The 14698-nt window shown below is 29.0% G+C and overlaps 1 protein-coding gene and 1 pseudogene across 1 annotated transcript in view; both read right to left on the reverse strand.

Annotated features, from left to right (window-relative positions):
• Positions 1-1683: 1683 nt before the first annotated feature.
• Positions 1684-14698, reverse strand: part of LOC126842062 (uncharacterized) — a 31762-nt gene continuing 18747 nt past the window's right edge. The window contains exons 2-6 of the mRNA XM_050578922.1: positions 4009-4489; positions 3572-3722; positions 2981-3051; positions 2529-2676; positions 1684-1832 (exon numbers count right to left, since the gene is read on the reverse strand). Coding sequence (XP_050434879.1) covers positions 1684-1832; positions 2529-2676; positions 2981-3051; positions 3572-3722; positions 4009-4101 — 612 coding nt within the window. The 5' untranslated portion in view covers positions 4102-4489. The remainder of the gene's footprint in view (positions 1833-2528; positions 2677-2980; positions 3052-3571; positions 3723-4008; positions 4490-14698) is intronic.
• Positions 8134-11928, reverse strand: LOC126842083 (coatomer subunit alpha-like; annotated as a pseudogene).

The following is a 14698-nucleotide window of genomic DNA, read 5'->3' on the forward strand; positions in this document are numbered from 1 at the left end:
AACCATAGTTTTAGTTGGACCAACATAGTATTTTTCAGGGAGTAACTTATTCACCTTAATTTATAGATTAAATAATATATTTAACATTTTGCGTTCGAAAAATATCAAAAATATATGACAATAATTTCATGATTCGCTAATCAAAATTGTTTAATCAGTCTTTTTATCAGGTTTTTAAAGCATTATCATCGTATCGATGTTACTCGTTTATTGCTAACGAAATGATATACCTGGCACACATGTTTTTTAGAAAAATAATGTTATTTTTCAAATAACATTGCCATTTGCGTCATACTTTAAAATCTCTGTTTCTATATAGTTTGAATACAATTTTTTTAAATAATGTACAAAGTGATTTTCTATCATGAACCAGTTAATATCATACGGGGTTTAATTAATAATTAAATTCTTTTTTCCATATTGTTTCTATATAATGTTATCTCAATTTTTCACAATTTTTTTTTTTGTTTTTCCCCCCCTCCCAACTTAGATTTTTTAGAAAAATTGAGATCACATTGTATAAATATAATATGAAAAAAAAAATTCAATTATTTTGACACATAAGTTATCAAATTTAGTAATTGTAAATGTTTTTAGACAGAAAAACTAAAAATTGGAATAATTAAAAAAAAAGTGTCATATCCTTAATGAAGTATCTGTATTCAACATACATTTGATATATCTAAACTCAATGGTTTAGATGTTTATATACTACTCTCCTAAACAGAAAAAATATATAGTTGGTTAGGTAAAGTGACACATATATATCTGGTGCAATAACTAAATAAATAGTTGGCTCAACTAAATGTTAATAGGACCAAATTTTTAAAAACTCAGTCCAACTAGAAATATGTTGTGCCCTTATAGTTTTAGTTTTAAGTTTTAGTTGGACTAACTTTGTATTTTTCAGGGAATTACTTACTCACCTTAATTTATAGGTTAAATAGTATATTTAAAATTTTGACTTATTGCGTTCGAAAAATATCATGAATATTTGTAATACTGGACAATAATTTCATGCAACAGTAACCAACATTTTGTTTTGCTAACGAAACGTTTTATCAGCTTTAGGTGTTTTTAAAATACACTGTTGATATTTTCCAAATAACATTGCCATTTGCGTCCTACTTTAAAAACTCTGTTTCTATATAGTTTAAATAACATTTGTAAAACAATGTATATTATATTCATTTGAATATTTTTTGACACATAAGTTTACAAATTTAGTAATTGTAAATGTTTTTAGATAGAAAAACTAAAAATTGGAATAAAAATAATAATAATTTTTAAAAAAATGTGTCTTATTCTTAATGAATCATCTGTATTCAACATATAACATATATTTGATACATCTAAACTATTGATTTGCATACTACCCTCCTACGCAGAAAAAATATTTAGTTGGTTCAACTTAAACTATGGTTAATGTAGGAACACGATTAATTTATAGATGGCCGTACTAAATGTTTTGTTGGAACAACTTTTTTTTTAGTTATTTCAACTAGAAATGTATTGTGCCCTTATAGTAACCATTGTTTTAGTTGGACCATAATTTAGTGCTACGATAACCAACATTTTTTTTTGGTTACGAAATTATTTATCAGCCTTTGGTGTTTTTTAGATACACTGTTGTTATTTGTCAAATAACATTGCCATTTGCGTCATACATTAGTTGATCAGTTTCTATATAGTTCGAAAAACATTTGTTAAATAATGTATATTATATTTGAGGTAAGGTGCATTTCGATAGTATTGATGGCCTGTCTTGCCTGAGTGAGCATCTTTTTTATCGTCATATTGAACTGCTAAAAGCGTGTTTCTTAATGAATCATCTGTATTCAACAAAAAACATATATTTGATATATCTAAACCATTGATTTGCATACTACCCTCCTACGCAGAAAAAATATATAGTTGGTTAAACTTAAACTATGGTTAATGTAGGGACACGATTAATTTATAGATGGCCGTACTAAATGTTTTGTTGGAACAACTTTTTTTTTAGTTATTTCAACTAGAAATGTATTGTGCCCTTATAGTAACCCTAAGTAATAAAATAAAGAATAACGACGTGTAAGAGCAAAATTATATATTAATCAATTAAGACTTCATATTTGTATGTGACATACAACATAGTACATACATGTTAATTTAAAAACAGTTAATAATATAATCAAAATTGTAAATTCTTTGCAATGGTGGTAACGATTTCAGAGTAGTTCCCAGAAGGATACATGTGTTCTGAAAGTACAAAGTATTATGTATTTTATAATGAAACGAATCAGGCTAGTTCAACAGCAAATATATTGAGAAAAATTATGTTTTCCACTTGCAAAAAATGATTAATTAAAATTTTCGTTATTGAATAATAACAATGTAAAATTGCGTAATACATTTAATTTTTATGCAAAATTATACAATTTACAGCTGTGTAATTAATGATACACTTTATTATTAAAATATATTTTCAATAAATTTTGAACAATTTTCTCAACATGTATATTAAATATTTTTCTATTGTGTATTACTTATCATTTCCGCTTTCAATTCGACAGCTCCATTAGTGGATGTTACCATTTGCAATGTATGTTTTACAACACTAATGATTCCAACTAATAGTGAAAAGTCTATAGAACCTTGATTTAGATTGCCTCTTATTAATGGTTCTACAAGTTCCTATTGTTATCAGAATAAAAATAGACATTAAAATCTGTATTAAAATTTACAATTAGAACATTTTAATGGACACGTTAAAACGTAAGTTTAATTTTCTAAAACAGTAATTCACATTTTGCAAATAATAGCAAAAAACCTCAGAATTTTCATAATCATAAATATTATGCACTCGTTGTACTTACAAGAATAAATTAAACCAATTTTACACAGAATAATTGAAAGTTTGGGTACTTCAAATACCTCCGCAAAAAAACACCTCACCAACCTTTAAAATGTAATATAGTAATTTTAGTTTTTTATTTACCTTCACATTAATGTCGTCCCCTAATATATATGTGGCGTAAGTTAAAGCAATCTCTTCCGTAAATGTAGAAGCTAAAAAAAACAAAATGTTGTGTTACAATATTTTTATTTTTAATTATTATACCAACTCTATAAATCACAAATTTTATCGAAGCATAGTAATATAGAATTTAAGTGAGGTGCAGGGTATACAAATTAGCATCAAAGCGTTTATTTGAGGGATTTTTTCTGAGAAGACTAGTACAGTATTATAAATATTAGTGTATATTATAGTAAATATTATTAATAAAAGTCGTGAAATCACTATCAAATGAACACTTTCGTGCTAATTTATAAACACTGCAAATCACTTTAATTCATTTTAAGTATGCCGGATTATACTGTGCTTGGTTTGGACTTACCTGGTTTGAAAATACTAACTACTGATTCACATCGAAGGGTTTATCCGAAAGATAATTATTTAATTAGATCACAATTTATGAGTACAATTTACCGTTTAACAAATTATAAACTTGATTATTAAAATGTCTTTTCAATAAATTTGTACATTTAACTCAACACATTTGTTGAATATTATCCTATTTTTTATTACCTTCTAGTAATGTTTCTAAAGCAAGGCGGCTGGGGAGATCTCCATTTGCATTCATTGTCTGTTTTACGTGGTTAAAAAATATTATTAATTGTTCGTAGGTTAGGACCGCATTTGGCACGTATAAGCCACCGACAATTCTTCCTATTGTATACTATTGTTATAAGAATAAGAATTAGTCAATTGTATATGAAAATTTGCAAGTTAAACAGATCCCTTTTTAACGAAAAAAAAAATGCCAATTAACAGACATTTATATGGCTTGCAAATATTTTCAGCATAGCAACATAAATTTCATAGTAGTTAAAGTTTTTTTTTGTTATTGTTATCAATAATTGGTTATAAGTGAAAATATTAATTAAAAAACTCTTTGGTGCAAAAATGGAAAAGGGAAAACATTAAATAATTTTTTAAAAAATAAGTACTCGCGTTATACTTACAACTTGTTCCTCATTAGGCTCATTAGCAACAACTTGACATTGCAAAAAGTACAATGCCATGCAAAAAGACAGTATCACGGTTTTTGAAAACATTTTAAATATTCAAACAATTAACTAGGATCCAGATTATTTTATTATTTATTTTGGAAGTAAAAACTGTTTTTTAAATATTCGATAATAGTTCTTATGACGATTTTATAAAGTTATGGTAATATTGTATTATTGCTTGATAACCGCAGTACTTCCTACAAAAAAATATACTTGAAGAATAAAAACAGTACCAAGTTTGGAACTATTTAACCGTGCAATATGTTTTAAGCAACAAATACTTAAAAACGTTATTATTTGCGTTGTATGGCATTCTGTTATTTTTTTAGGTATTTACCACATTTTAAAAATGTTTAAGTATGTGCAAAATATATGCATATATTGTCAACGTTTATTGATAGTGTCCCATCTAAAGAACAATATCTAGAATGATCTAAAATGGGACAATAATAAAACAAACAATTATCTTAAAAATCGATTGTTAATGTTTTGTCTAAGAAAAACTGTGAAAAACAATCTTAATACCTAAAAAGAGTGGTCAGATATTTTTTTCCTTTGGACCGATTTACTTGAGTATCTTTTCTATATATCCGAAATAGTTTGCGTGGATCAAAAGTAGAAAAATCAATTTCTTCACTACCAAAAACCAAAAAAAATTGCCGGTTTTAGACTTTAAACTCACTAGAACATAGCAAACTTAGTGAAAAACAAAATACGAATTTTAAAGTTGTAAATTTTACTGGCTAAAATTTCGAGAAAAAGGGTAGGATTTTATTTGAAAGTGATTTTATTCACTTTCATCAATTGTATTTATAATAATTCCTGTAGACTTGAGACCTCTCCGTCCCTCTATGCTTTGATTCCAGTGTGCCTATACTGTACTGTACTAGTCCTCACGGAAATCCCATTCAAATTAACGCTTGAATGCTTATTTTTAAGTACAGCTCTTCAACTAAATACTTTTTAACTTTGCTGGTGTACACTGTGCTTGGTTTGGACTGTACTGACTTAAAGTTACCATCCACTGATTCGTTTTTTCGAATATGGTATCACTTTCAGATTTAAAACATTTCGGTAAACCTGTGACCTCCCAGTCCTAACTATGCCCCGACTCCACCATGCTCTATCCCCTCTATGCCCCGAGTACTGGCTTTTTAGTTTTCCTTTTTAAAATCAATTATAAATAATTATTTTGGAAACGTATATGTCGAAAAACATTAAAATGAAAATAATATACATTATGTAACAAATGTCATTCAAACTATCTAGAATCATTGATATTAAAGCCTATGACATTTTTTATACAAAAATAACAGAACTTTCATGATTTAAAAAAAACACGTAAGGCTCATAAAAAATGTCGTTAGCAATAAACAATTTTGGTTAGCGTTTCATGAAATTATTGTCCAATATTTCAATTATTTCTGATATTTTTCGAAAACCATAAGTCTAAATGTTAAATTTATTATTAAACCGAGTTTTAGGTCAGAAAATCATTGATGAATAAGTTTCTTATTCAAAGCAACCCGTTCAAATAATAAATTACATTAGCACAAGATGGAGTTTGTGTTACCTATAAATAAAGGTGATTAAGCAACTCTCCCAAAAATACAAAACTTGGTCCTAATAAGAGTATGCTTATTAAAGGGGTTCAATAAAATTCTAGTTGAAATAAATATTTACCAAGTTGTTCTAACAAAATATTTAATTGGGCCAACTAAAATAATCGTGTCCCTACATTAACCATAGCTTAAGTTGGACCAACTATATAATAGTGCGATATACAAATCAATAGTAAAGATATATCAAATATATGTTTTATGATGTATACAGATAATTCATTAAGCATAAGATACTTTTTTAAAAAAAATTATTCTAATTTTTAGTTTCCTTTTTAAAAACATTTATAAATACTAAATTTGGAAACTTATGTGTCAAAAAAATATTCAAATGAATATAATATTATCCATTATTTAACAAATGTTATTGAAACTATATAGAAACAGGGTTTTTAAAGTATGACGCAAATGGCAATGTTATTTTTAAAAAAACAACACATAATATTTATGGATCACGTAAGGCTGATAAAACAACTCGTTAGAAATAAACAATTTTTACTAGCGTTTCATGAAATTATTGTCCAATATTTCGATTATTTCTGATATTTTTCGAACACAATTAGTCAAATTGTTAAGTATATTATTTATCCTATAAATTAAGGTGAATTAGTTACTCCCTAAAAAATACAAAATTGGTTTTAATAAAATAGTATCGTATTTACATTATTAATTTTTTAAATGAAGAAAAATATGCTGAACATTTTGACAGTTTTGGATAATTTGTTAAGTTAAGTTATGACGCGAGGGAAAGGGCGGTTGAGTAATGCGCGCAGATAAAAACATCTTTTGCCCCAACAAACTTTTTACTGTGACTGCAAGTGACCGAGCATGCTGTGCCGGAATCATGAATCACAGTACCAGGGTCTAAAGAATACACCCATAGGAGTAAAGAACTATAGAAGGCTCTTTATCATAATAATGCTGGCCGTTGTGTTTGAATTTTCTTGGCCGTGTGGCAGTTGATGGTTGCTTGGACCCTGGTACACAAATTTGCAATCTGACTAACATCTCGTTACCCTACGCCCTACGGCAACAACACGTATCTTGGCGACTTCACAGATTATTGTCAGAAGTTGTCAAATTTTTTGTAGGGAAAACGGCGAATTTTCTGAACCCATGGATTGCACGCGGTCGGTTTTTTCAGTCAAAACACATAATTTTTATTCCATTGCACAGACCATGAACCAGTGATCCGATAAGCAATCTAAAAGCAGATTTGAATTTGCCATGAAGTTTACTTATGATCGGTCAGGGTTTTTTTTAAATTTAAAATTTTAACCCTTTCCAAATTTGATTTTAAAATTTGAAATTTTGTATAATGTTTGAACGTGTTTTACACATGGTAGGAATAAGATATCAAAAAAGTACCCTGACCGATCGTAAGTAAACTTCATGATGAATTTAAATCTGTTTTCAGATTACTTATTGGATCACTGGTTCAGCCTGTGCGATGGACAAAAAATGTACTATTATATTAACTAAAATTGTTTTTACTCACAGACAAAAGAATTTAAATTAAAAATAATACCATGAAGCTTATTCAAATTAACCGGTTAATTAATTAACATGATCGACATTTATTAAAACCACTTTTTTCTTAAATATTGCCTATACAAAACTCCTTAAAAACCAACCGCATGCAAACTCCTTCAGTAAATTATTATACCTAGGTTTAGGTTAGTAAATCATTGATGATTAATCTTATTAAAAGCAACCCACAAAGATTCACCGAAATCTGTTATTAAACCGGGCATCCCTTATCAAAAAGATACTACGTATGGGAAAGATAAATAGCTGATGGTAGGTAAACCCTTATTGTTATTAGTGATAGGTTATGAGCCTTTCATGTATAATATAATTTATTCATTTTCTAGTTAAATAAAATATAAAATGTTATATTTTATTAGTTATTATTAAAGAAATTGACATTTAGCGGTTTTTTTTAAAGTATTCTTTAAAAAATAAATTGATATTTATTTATAGAGATAATTAAAGCTTGTCATTTATGACAATTTATTTATCTAAGTTTTTTTAATGTTACTCTAGAATTTGAAGAACAGCTAATCATAATAGTTAATAAAAAATTGAAATAAGTAGTTAAGGGGAACGGAAAGCGCTATTTATTAAGGGGCAAAGGATAGGCAATATTTGATCTAATAGCCATTTTTCATATGCCTACTAATTTCAAGGTGAATACATATTATAATTTTCTAATTTTAATGGTATTATATTCGAAATGACGAAAAGTCACATGTTATGTCAAATAAATAACAAAAATCTAAAGTAAATGAGTTTGTTCGCATGGTCACAGACACATTTACTGAAAATTTAAATTAACTATAAATAATGTTTTATATTAATAGTGAAGTGAGATTTAATAATTTTTACCATCTACAGATTTAGATCTTTCACATTGAAAATATTTTTGTTCAAGTTATATTATTCAGTTATAAAAAATATTGATGTCCTCCTCGACATCACTAAATGCGCGATGCTCTAATTGTGTTGGGTTTTTATTTATTCATACAAAAAACAAGTAACGTTAAGTTTGTTTAAAATACAAAAATATTAAAACAATATTCACAATAATAATAGTAGTAACACTGTAGATAAATTATAAAAGCTAAGAACATTGATAAAAGAACAAAAAAATTCTGGTCAACAATAATAAACAGTTATCGATAGTTGATCATGATTTTCATCAGCTTAACGGACCTTTAAGGCTCATCATGAGATAAATGGTTATCGATAGTTAGGTAGGGTAATTTTGAGTCCCGTACTTTCTTTGCCAATGGAAGCTATTTGACATATGTTGCACACGTTGTCTTTATAGACAGGCTGGAAATATGAATTAATTGATTCACTTCACCAAGCTCTTGTTTAGTGTCAACATACAACAGTGGAATAGACAAAAGAATAGACCGGAAATTGGCTATGGTCTCTGGGAATTTACCGGCTGTAGTCAACTGGTAGCACGATTGCAGTTCACTGAGTAAATGTTCTAGTTTTAGGTCTAAAACCGGTTTGTTATTGTTTTCTTTCCAATTTCTTTGGGGATACACAAACAAAGATGGGTGAGAAGGTAATGGGGTGTATGAACAACGAGGTTTTAGGTACGTGTCCATGAACAGACTTTTAAATGGTTGGAAATTGGTCACTCCGATCTGCTCGTTTAATAACTTAAATGCAGTTTCGAAGTTACCCGACTTGATGTAATCGATAGGCAATTGGCTATTAGTAGACCAAATGTGGGCTTGACTGGGTCCTTCTTTAGGTGCAATAAAATAGTCAGCATCTTGCTTAGAAACAGCGATATCGGGAGGCAGCTTTACTTCTTCATCGCCAACGTCCCATCCTTCTTCACCAACTGCCACAGCCGCAACTTCTTCTTCAGCTTCTGAATGAGTAGGTGAAATTCTTCCCTCTTAAGTTAAGTCAGCTTCTGCGCCCCAACCTTCTTCTTCAATGTCCTCACCGATTGTTGTATCAATAAGATCAGAGGCTTTACCAGCTGACAAAATGGCACCTTCAAAGAATCCCTTAGATACAGTTAACAACGGCCAATTGGATTCAGCTTGACTAACAGGTACTGGTGGTTTCAACAATACGGCATTTGGGTTTACTTTTGGTAAAATTCCTGTATAACCCTCTTTAATGGATCAGCTTCAGCGTGCAAACCGTGGGTTTCAGCGGTTAGGTAGGCAAGAGATTTGTGACCGAGATCATTCAATATCTTAATCCTTTCATGACAATCACCCAACAAAAGAGCTCCTTGATAATGTCCAGATACATCTTTACGTATTTCAGCAATTTTCATCATTTTTCTTAATTTGTCCAAATTGCCAGTGATCAAGTATAAAAATGATAATTTATCGAAACTTTTGGTTCTCTGATAACACATTTCTACAACTTGATGATTACCTTGAAGTAGAGCCGACTGTCCTAATTGTTCCCAACATAAGTTATCGTCCAAGGTTCTGGCTGCTTCCAATGCAATATCAATACTACCGCATTCGAGGGCCAAAGAAAACCTAGTTTTGTTGTCCTTAACAAAATGCAATGCAACTTCTGGATATCCTTTTTGTTGCAAGTATGCTATAATCGACTGACCGATCAACCTATCGTTTCTGACGATGTGCAAAACTTTTTCATATTTACGTTTTATAAGTGCCAGCTTAAATTTGTATTCAGTCGTATCTATGTTCAATACTCTTGGTCGGCATTCTCTGTCCAAGCAAAATACTTCATTGCCACTTACTTTTGTAATGTATATCGGGAGATCTAACGTTCGAATGATTCCATAGTCTCCACCATCTGGTAGAGCGTATTTTATATGATTACATGTTGTATAAATAAATACACCACATTCGTCCCACGCACCAGATTTGATTCTGGAATTCTCATGAATAGTGCAGAGTATTTCTAATTTCCTGCTACATATATAAATATTATTTTTGCATAAAACAGCAAGTAACAATCCATCATTAGACCAATTCACATATCGACACTTGGCTATTTTTGGCTATTTTAGAATTTCTTGTTACTACTAGTAATGAATTTTCTGCTGGATTGTAACTTATGCTGTAGACAAGTGTTCGGCCTCCACCTCTTAATTGCATGACGGTGTTGACTTTGTGTGTACTGAAATCAAGACGGTGTAAAAACCTTTCTTTCTCCAGGACCTGGAGCAACATTTTTCTTACGCAATCTAGATATATCCCATACACGAACAGTTTGATCCAACGAAGCAGACACCACTAAACCTTCAGAAGGATGAAATTGTGCACACATCACATAATGATTGTGCCCTAAAATTAAATATATTTATATTAATTATGTAACACAAATATATTATTTTTATTAATTATTAAATATGATTTTGATCATTTAGCTTAACAACAATTTTATTTAAAATTAACAAAACCTTTTTAGCTAACATAATTGTTTCATAGAATAAAACAAAGCAACATAAAATTCAGAATTATATAACCATGCAAAAACAATATTGATTGGAAAACTTTGGAAGTATTGTAATTAATTTGGTAAATAATAGTTAGTTAAAACTTTTGGCCTAAATATGTATTTTTGGTGCTCAATTTCTGTTCTACGACTGTATAACTGAACAAATTACTTCAGCAGTTAGTGTTGTTTTTTAAATTAAAAAATTAAAAACAGATGTAAAATCAATACTTTGATAAATAGCTTAACTATTCATCAAAGTCAAATTTACAAAATGAATTAAACTACATAATATCACAGATAAAAAATAAAAAGGAAAGATAATCAAAATATTAGAGAAGTTAATCAATTTATAAATAAGAAAATTGAATACAGCATTAGTGTAATACATACATTTTATAATTAAATACATACCAGTAAGTACACAAATACAGGCACGACTTTGCCAGTACCAAATTCGAATTGTTTGATCATCCGAAGCACTTAGTTCCAGGGGTATTCATGATGAAACATAGAAGATCGTATATAATCCAAATGACCAAGTAGTGTAAATATACAACGACGTTGTGTATAATTCCATACTTTAATTTTGTAATCGTCACCTCCTGATACAAATATAGGCTGTTGACTGTGAAAATTGATACCGCGAACTGGTCCGTCGTGTTCATCAAATTTATCCAGCAATGTACACATACGATAATCCCATAACTGAATAACACCAGTATGAAGACTGGCCAAAATCCACGGTCTTTTGGGATGAAAAGTCAAGCCCTTGATTCGGGCTGACTTAGTTTCAAACTTTGTTAACATTATACTTGTAATTCACCTACACAAAACACAAAAGAGAATATTAAATTATTATAGCAATCTCATAAGTATATGTCAATAATAGTTTAATGTAAAAACAATAAATTGGTTTTAAATTATAAAATCTCGGGGGGGGGGGATATTACTTGTGATGTCCCGGGTTATATATTTGAAAAAATGCTAATCCTAACATAAGTCGTAAACGTAATAACCCATACATTATAATGTTGAGCCTCCACCCCATATATAATTATATAAACTGTAAACACATAATATTTTGAGTGGTATAACATAAGAAATACTTTTACAACAAATAAAACAATATGTTTGGTAACTGAATAACGTATTATACTTACTTATTTCAAAACGAATACTATACTTTTTAGTTTTTATTTTCATTTGAGTAATATGTCATTCACATGAAAACCGTGGAATAGATATGCCGACTTGTTTACGTGTAATTGTAATCGCCAATCGGTGTTTTATTTGTTGATAGTACAACTGGTTATCATATTGCTTACCACCACGATTCATGTTTGGTTACTAATCCAAGGCTACCGCGGTCAATATCGGTAACAAAATAAATGATAACAAAGTCCGCTCAATAAGTGATAACAAACTTGTTTGTTATCACTTAGCTCAGTTCTATGTATTGTGAAAATATGGTAATTTCTCAATTTTCTGTGAATATTGTTGAACTATTTGTATCTGCGCGAATTTCTCTACCGCACTCCACCTGCCATCAAACCCTTCGACCTTAGGTACAACTTAAAAAATAATTATTCAAATCTGGTTATCGACAGTCAAAATTTTCAGCAAATTATTCTCAATAAAATGGCTATCTTGAATTTAAAAAAGTAAAATAGTTAAGTGCAATAAAAACATGGTGCTTATAACGCAATTAAGTATACATATATTTTTAAATAAACATTTTTTTCCCAAACTTGTACAAGTTGCCATTATATTGGCAATTGGCTCTGCATCATCTGATCGTGCATTTTCTGCCATGGGGCGAATAAATACCTACTTAAGATCAACAATGGACCAAGATCGCTTCAGTAATTTATCGATACTGAGTATTGAAAAAGACTTATTCGCCTTAATTTATAGGTTAAATAATATTTTTAACATTTTGACTAATTGTGTTCGAAAAATATCAGAAATAATTGAAATATTGGACAATAATTTCATGAAACGCTAGTAAAAATTGTTTATTTCTAACGAAATATTTTATCAGCCTTACGTGTATTTTAGATTTATAATATTATGTGCTGTTATTGTTAAAATAACATTGCCATTTGCGTCATACTTTAAAAACTCTGTTTCTATATAGTTTGAATAACATTTGTTAAATAATGTTTTCTTTACTCATTTGAATATTTTTATGACCATGAGGCATGAAGTTTCCAAAATTAGTAATTGTAAATGTTTTTAACAAGGGTAACAAAAATTAGAATAATTAAAAAAAAAAGTGTCTTATTCTTAATGAATCATCTGTATTCAACATAAAACATAAATTTGATAAATCTATGTCACTATAAATTAGTGTCTTAAATCGCGGCACCATCTTCTTTTGAGGCGTCTGGGGGGATTTCCTGGGAGGTTTTCAGCTGATAACTGCACAATAAGTTGGTTTGAGCTTGAGCCCAGTTTTGAGTGAAAGCGGTTGTAATACACCTCGGCGATCTCTTTTACCGATTGAAGATTAAGATCTCGCTTTAGTGTTTGGGGCAGTTCTTCCAAAAAATGATAAGAGATAAGAGTTCTTCCAAAAGATAACACAATTTTTATTTTATCAGCGTGACCAACCCAGAAACACCAAAATATAAAATCACATTCTATCAGTCTGCCAATTCTATCAGAATAAAAGTAACGTGTTCAGGGCAGTTCTTCCAAAAAATGATAAGAGATAAGAGTTCTTCCAAAAGATAACACAATTTTTATTTTATCAGCGTGACCAACCCAGAAACACCAAAATATAAAATCACATTCTATCAGTCTGCCAATTCTATCAGAATAAAAGTAACTAAAATATAACTAACGTTTGTCAGAGTTGACTGTTATCTCTAGAACTAAACGGCAATAATTCAAATGATAAAAAAAATAACCGTGTTAAAATATATTATATTTTCTTAAATAGTACACATTTTTACGATACATTTATAATGACAAAAAACCAACTAGTTCATATGACGACAACGATAATTATTGGTAAATAAAATTTACTTTCGTTTCTTATTAATATTAAATGAATATTTTTATTAGAATTCTTTTTTAATTCATAATTCAAAACTCTTATTTTCACATAATATACACTTGCAATATTTAATATGAATAACATAATATATTTATCAATTATAGAACCTAGCGACAAAGTTCAGACATACACTATATTGTACTAATTTGTGTGACAATATTATCACATCCTATTTAAATAAAACTATTAATACAAGTAAATTATGTTTTACAGTATGTTGGTAGTTGTCTGAAGTCATAAAAAGCTTATCGGTATGCTTATTCATTAGAGCGGTTCGATTCCTGAAACTATCTCTAGTCTGATTAAGTGTGGTAACAGGTATGGAGTTATTTTTTGTAAAATTGTTTTAATTGATTTAATCTCTATTATTTTAATAATTAACATTTCAACTTTTAACTTATTTATTAAAAATATATCTTTCAGTTTTAAGATGAGTCAAAGATGATGGTTGAACAGTTCTCCATCGACACTAACTGGAAGAAATGATTGTTTTATCATTTGTCTAAATAGACTAGGTAAGGAAAATACTCTAGATTTGTAGTATTAATAAAAATATCGATACAATAGTAGTTTAATATCAATCTAAAATAACCTAATGTAGGGTATTTAAAAAAAAAGAAATCAAATGTAAGTTATCATTCTTTTTATTAATTTAATTTACTATTTTCTAACATTGTTAGTTTTTGTACAAGAATAATTGCATTTACTTGTAGATCTTACACTTCATTGGTATGAGATAACAAACTAGGTCAACTTGATGTATACCGGTCACAAATATAGTCTATTCATGAAAACACTCTTCTAAGTGTTACTGATAGATAATTTAAGTTAAATGGTATAAAAAAATGTCATTATCAATTTTCATTATATTTAATTTTAACTTCACAATTAACAAACGATAACATTAGTAAATCATTTAAAATTGGTTTTATATTATAATTATTATTATTATTATTTAACCATTTGTTGTTTTTTCAGCTAGAATGTGACCAGAGGAAGA

This window comes from Adelges cooleyi, unplaced genomic scaffold, assembly GCF_023614345.1.
Source record: "Adelges cooleyi isolate 19-005CV unplaced genomic scaffold, UGA_ACOO_1.1 ACOO_flye_CR_arks_rails_tigmint_CR_PRNA_108, whole genome shotgun sequence".
NCBI lineage: Eukaryota > Metazoa > Arthropoda > Insecta > Hemiptera > Adelgidae > Adelges > Adelges cooleyi.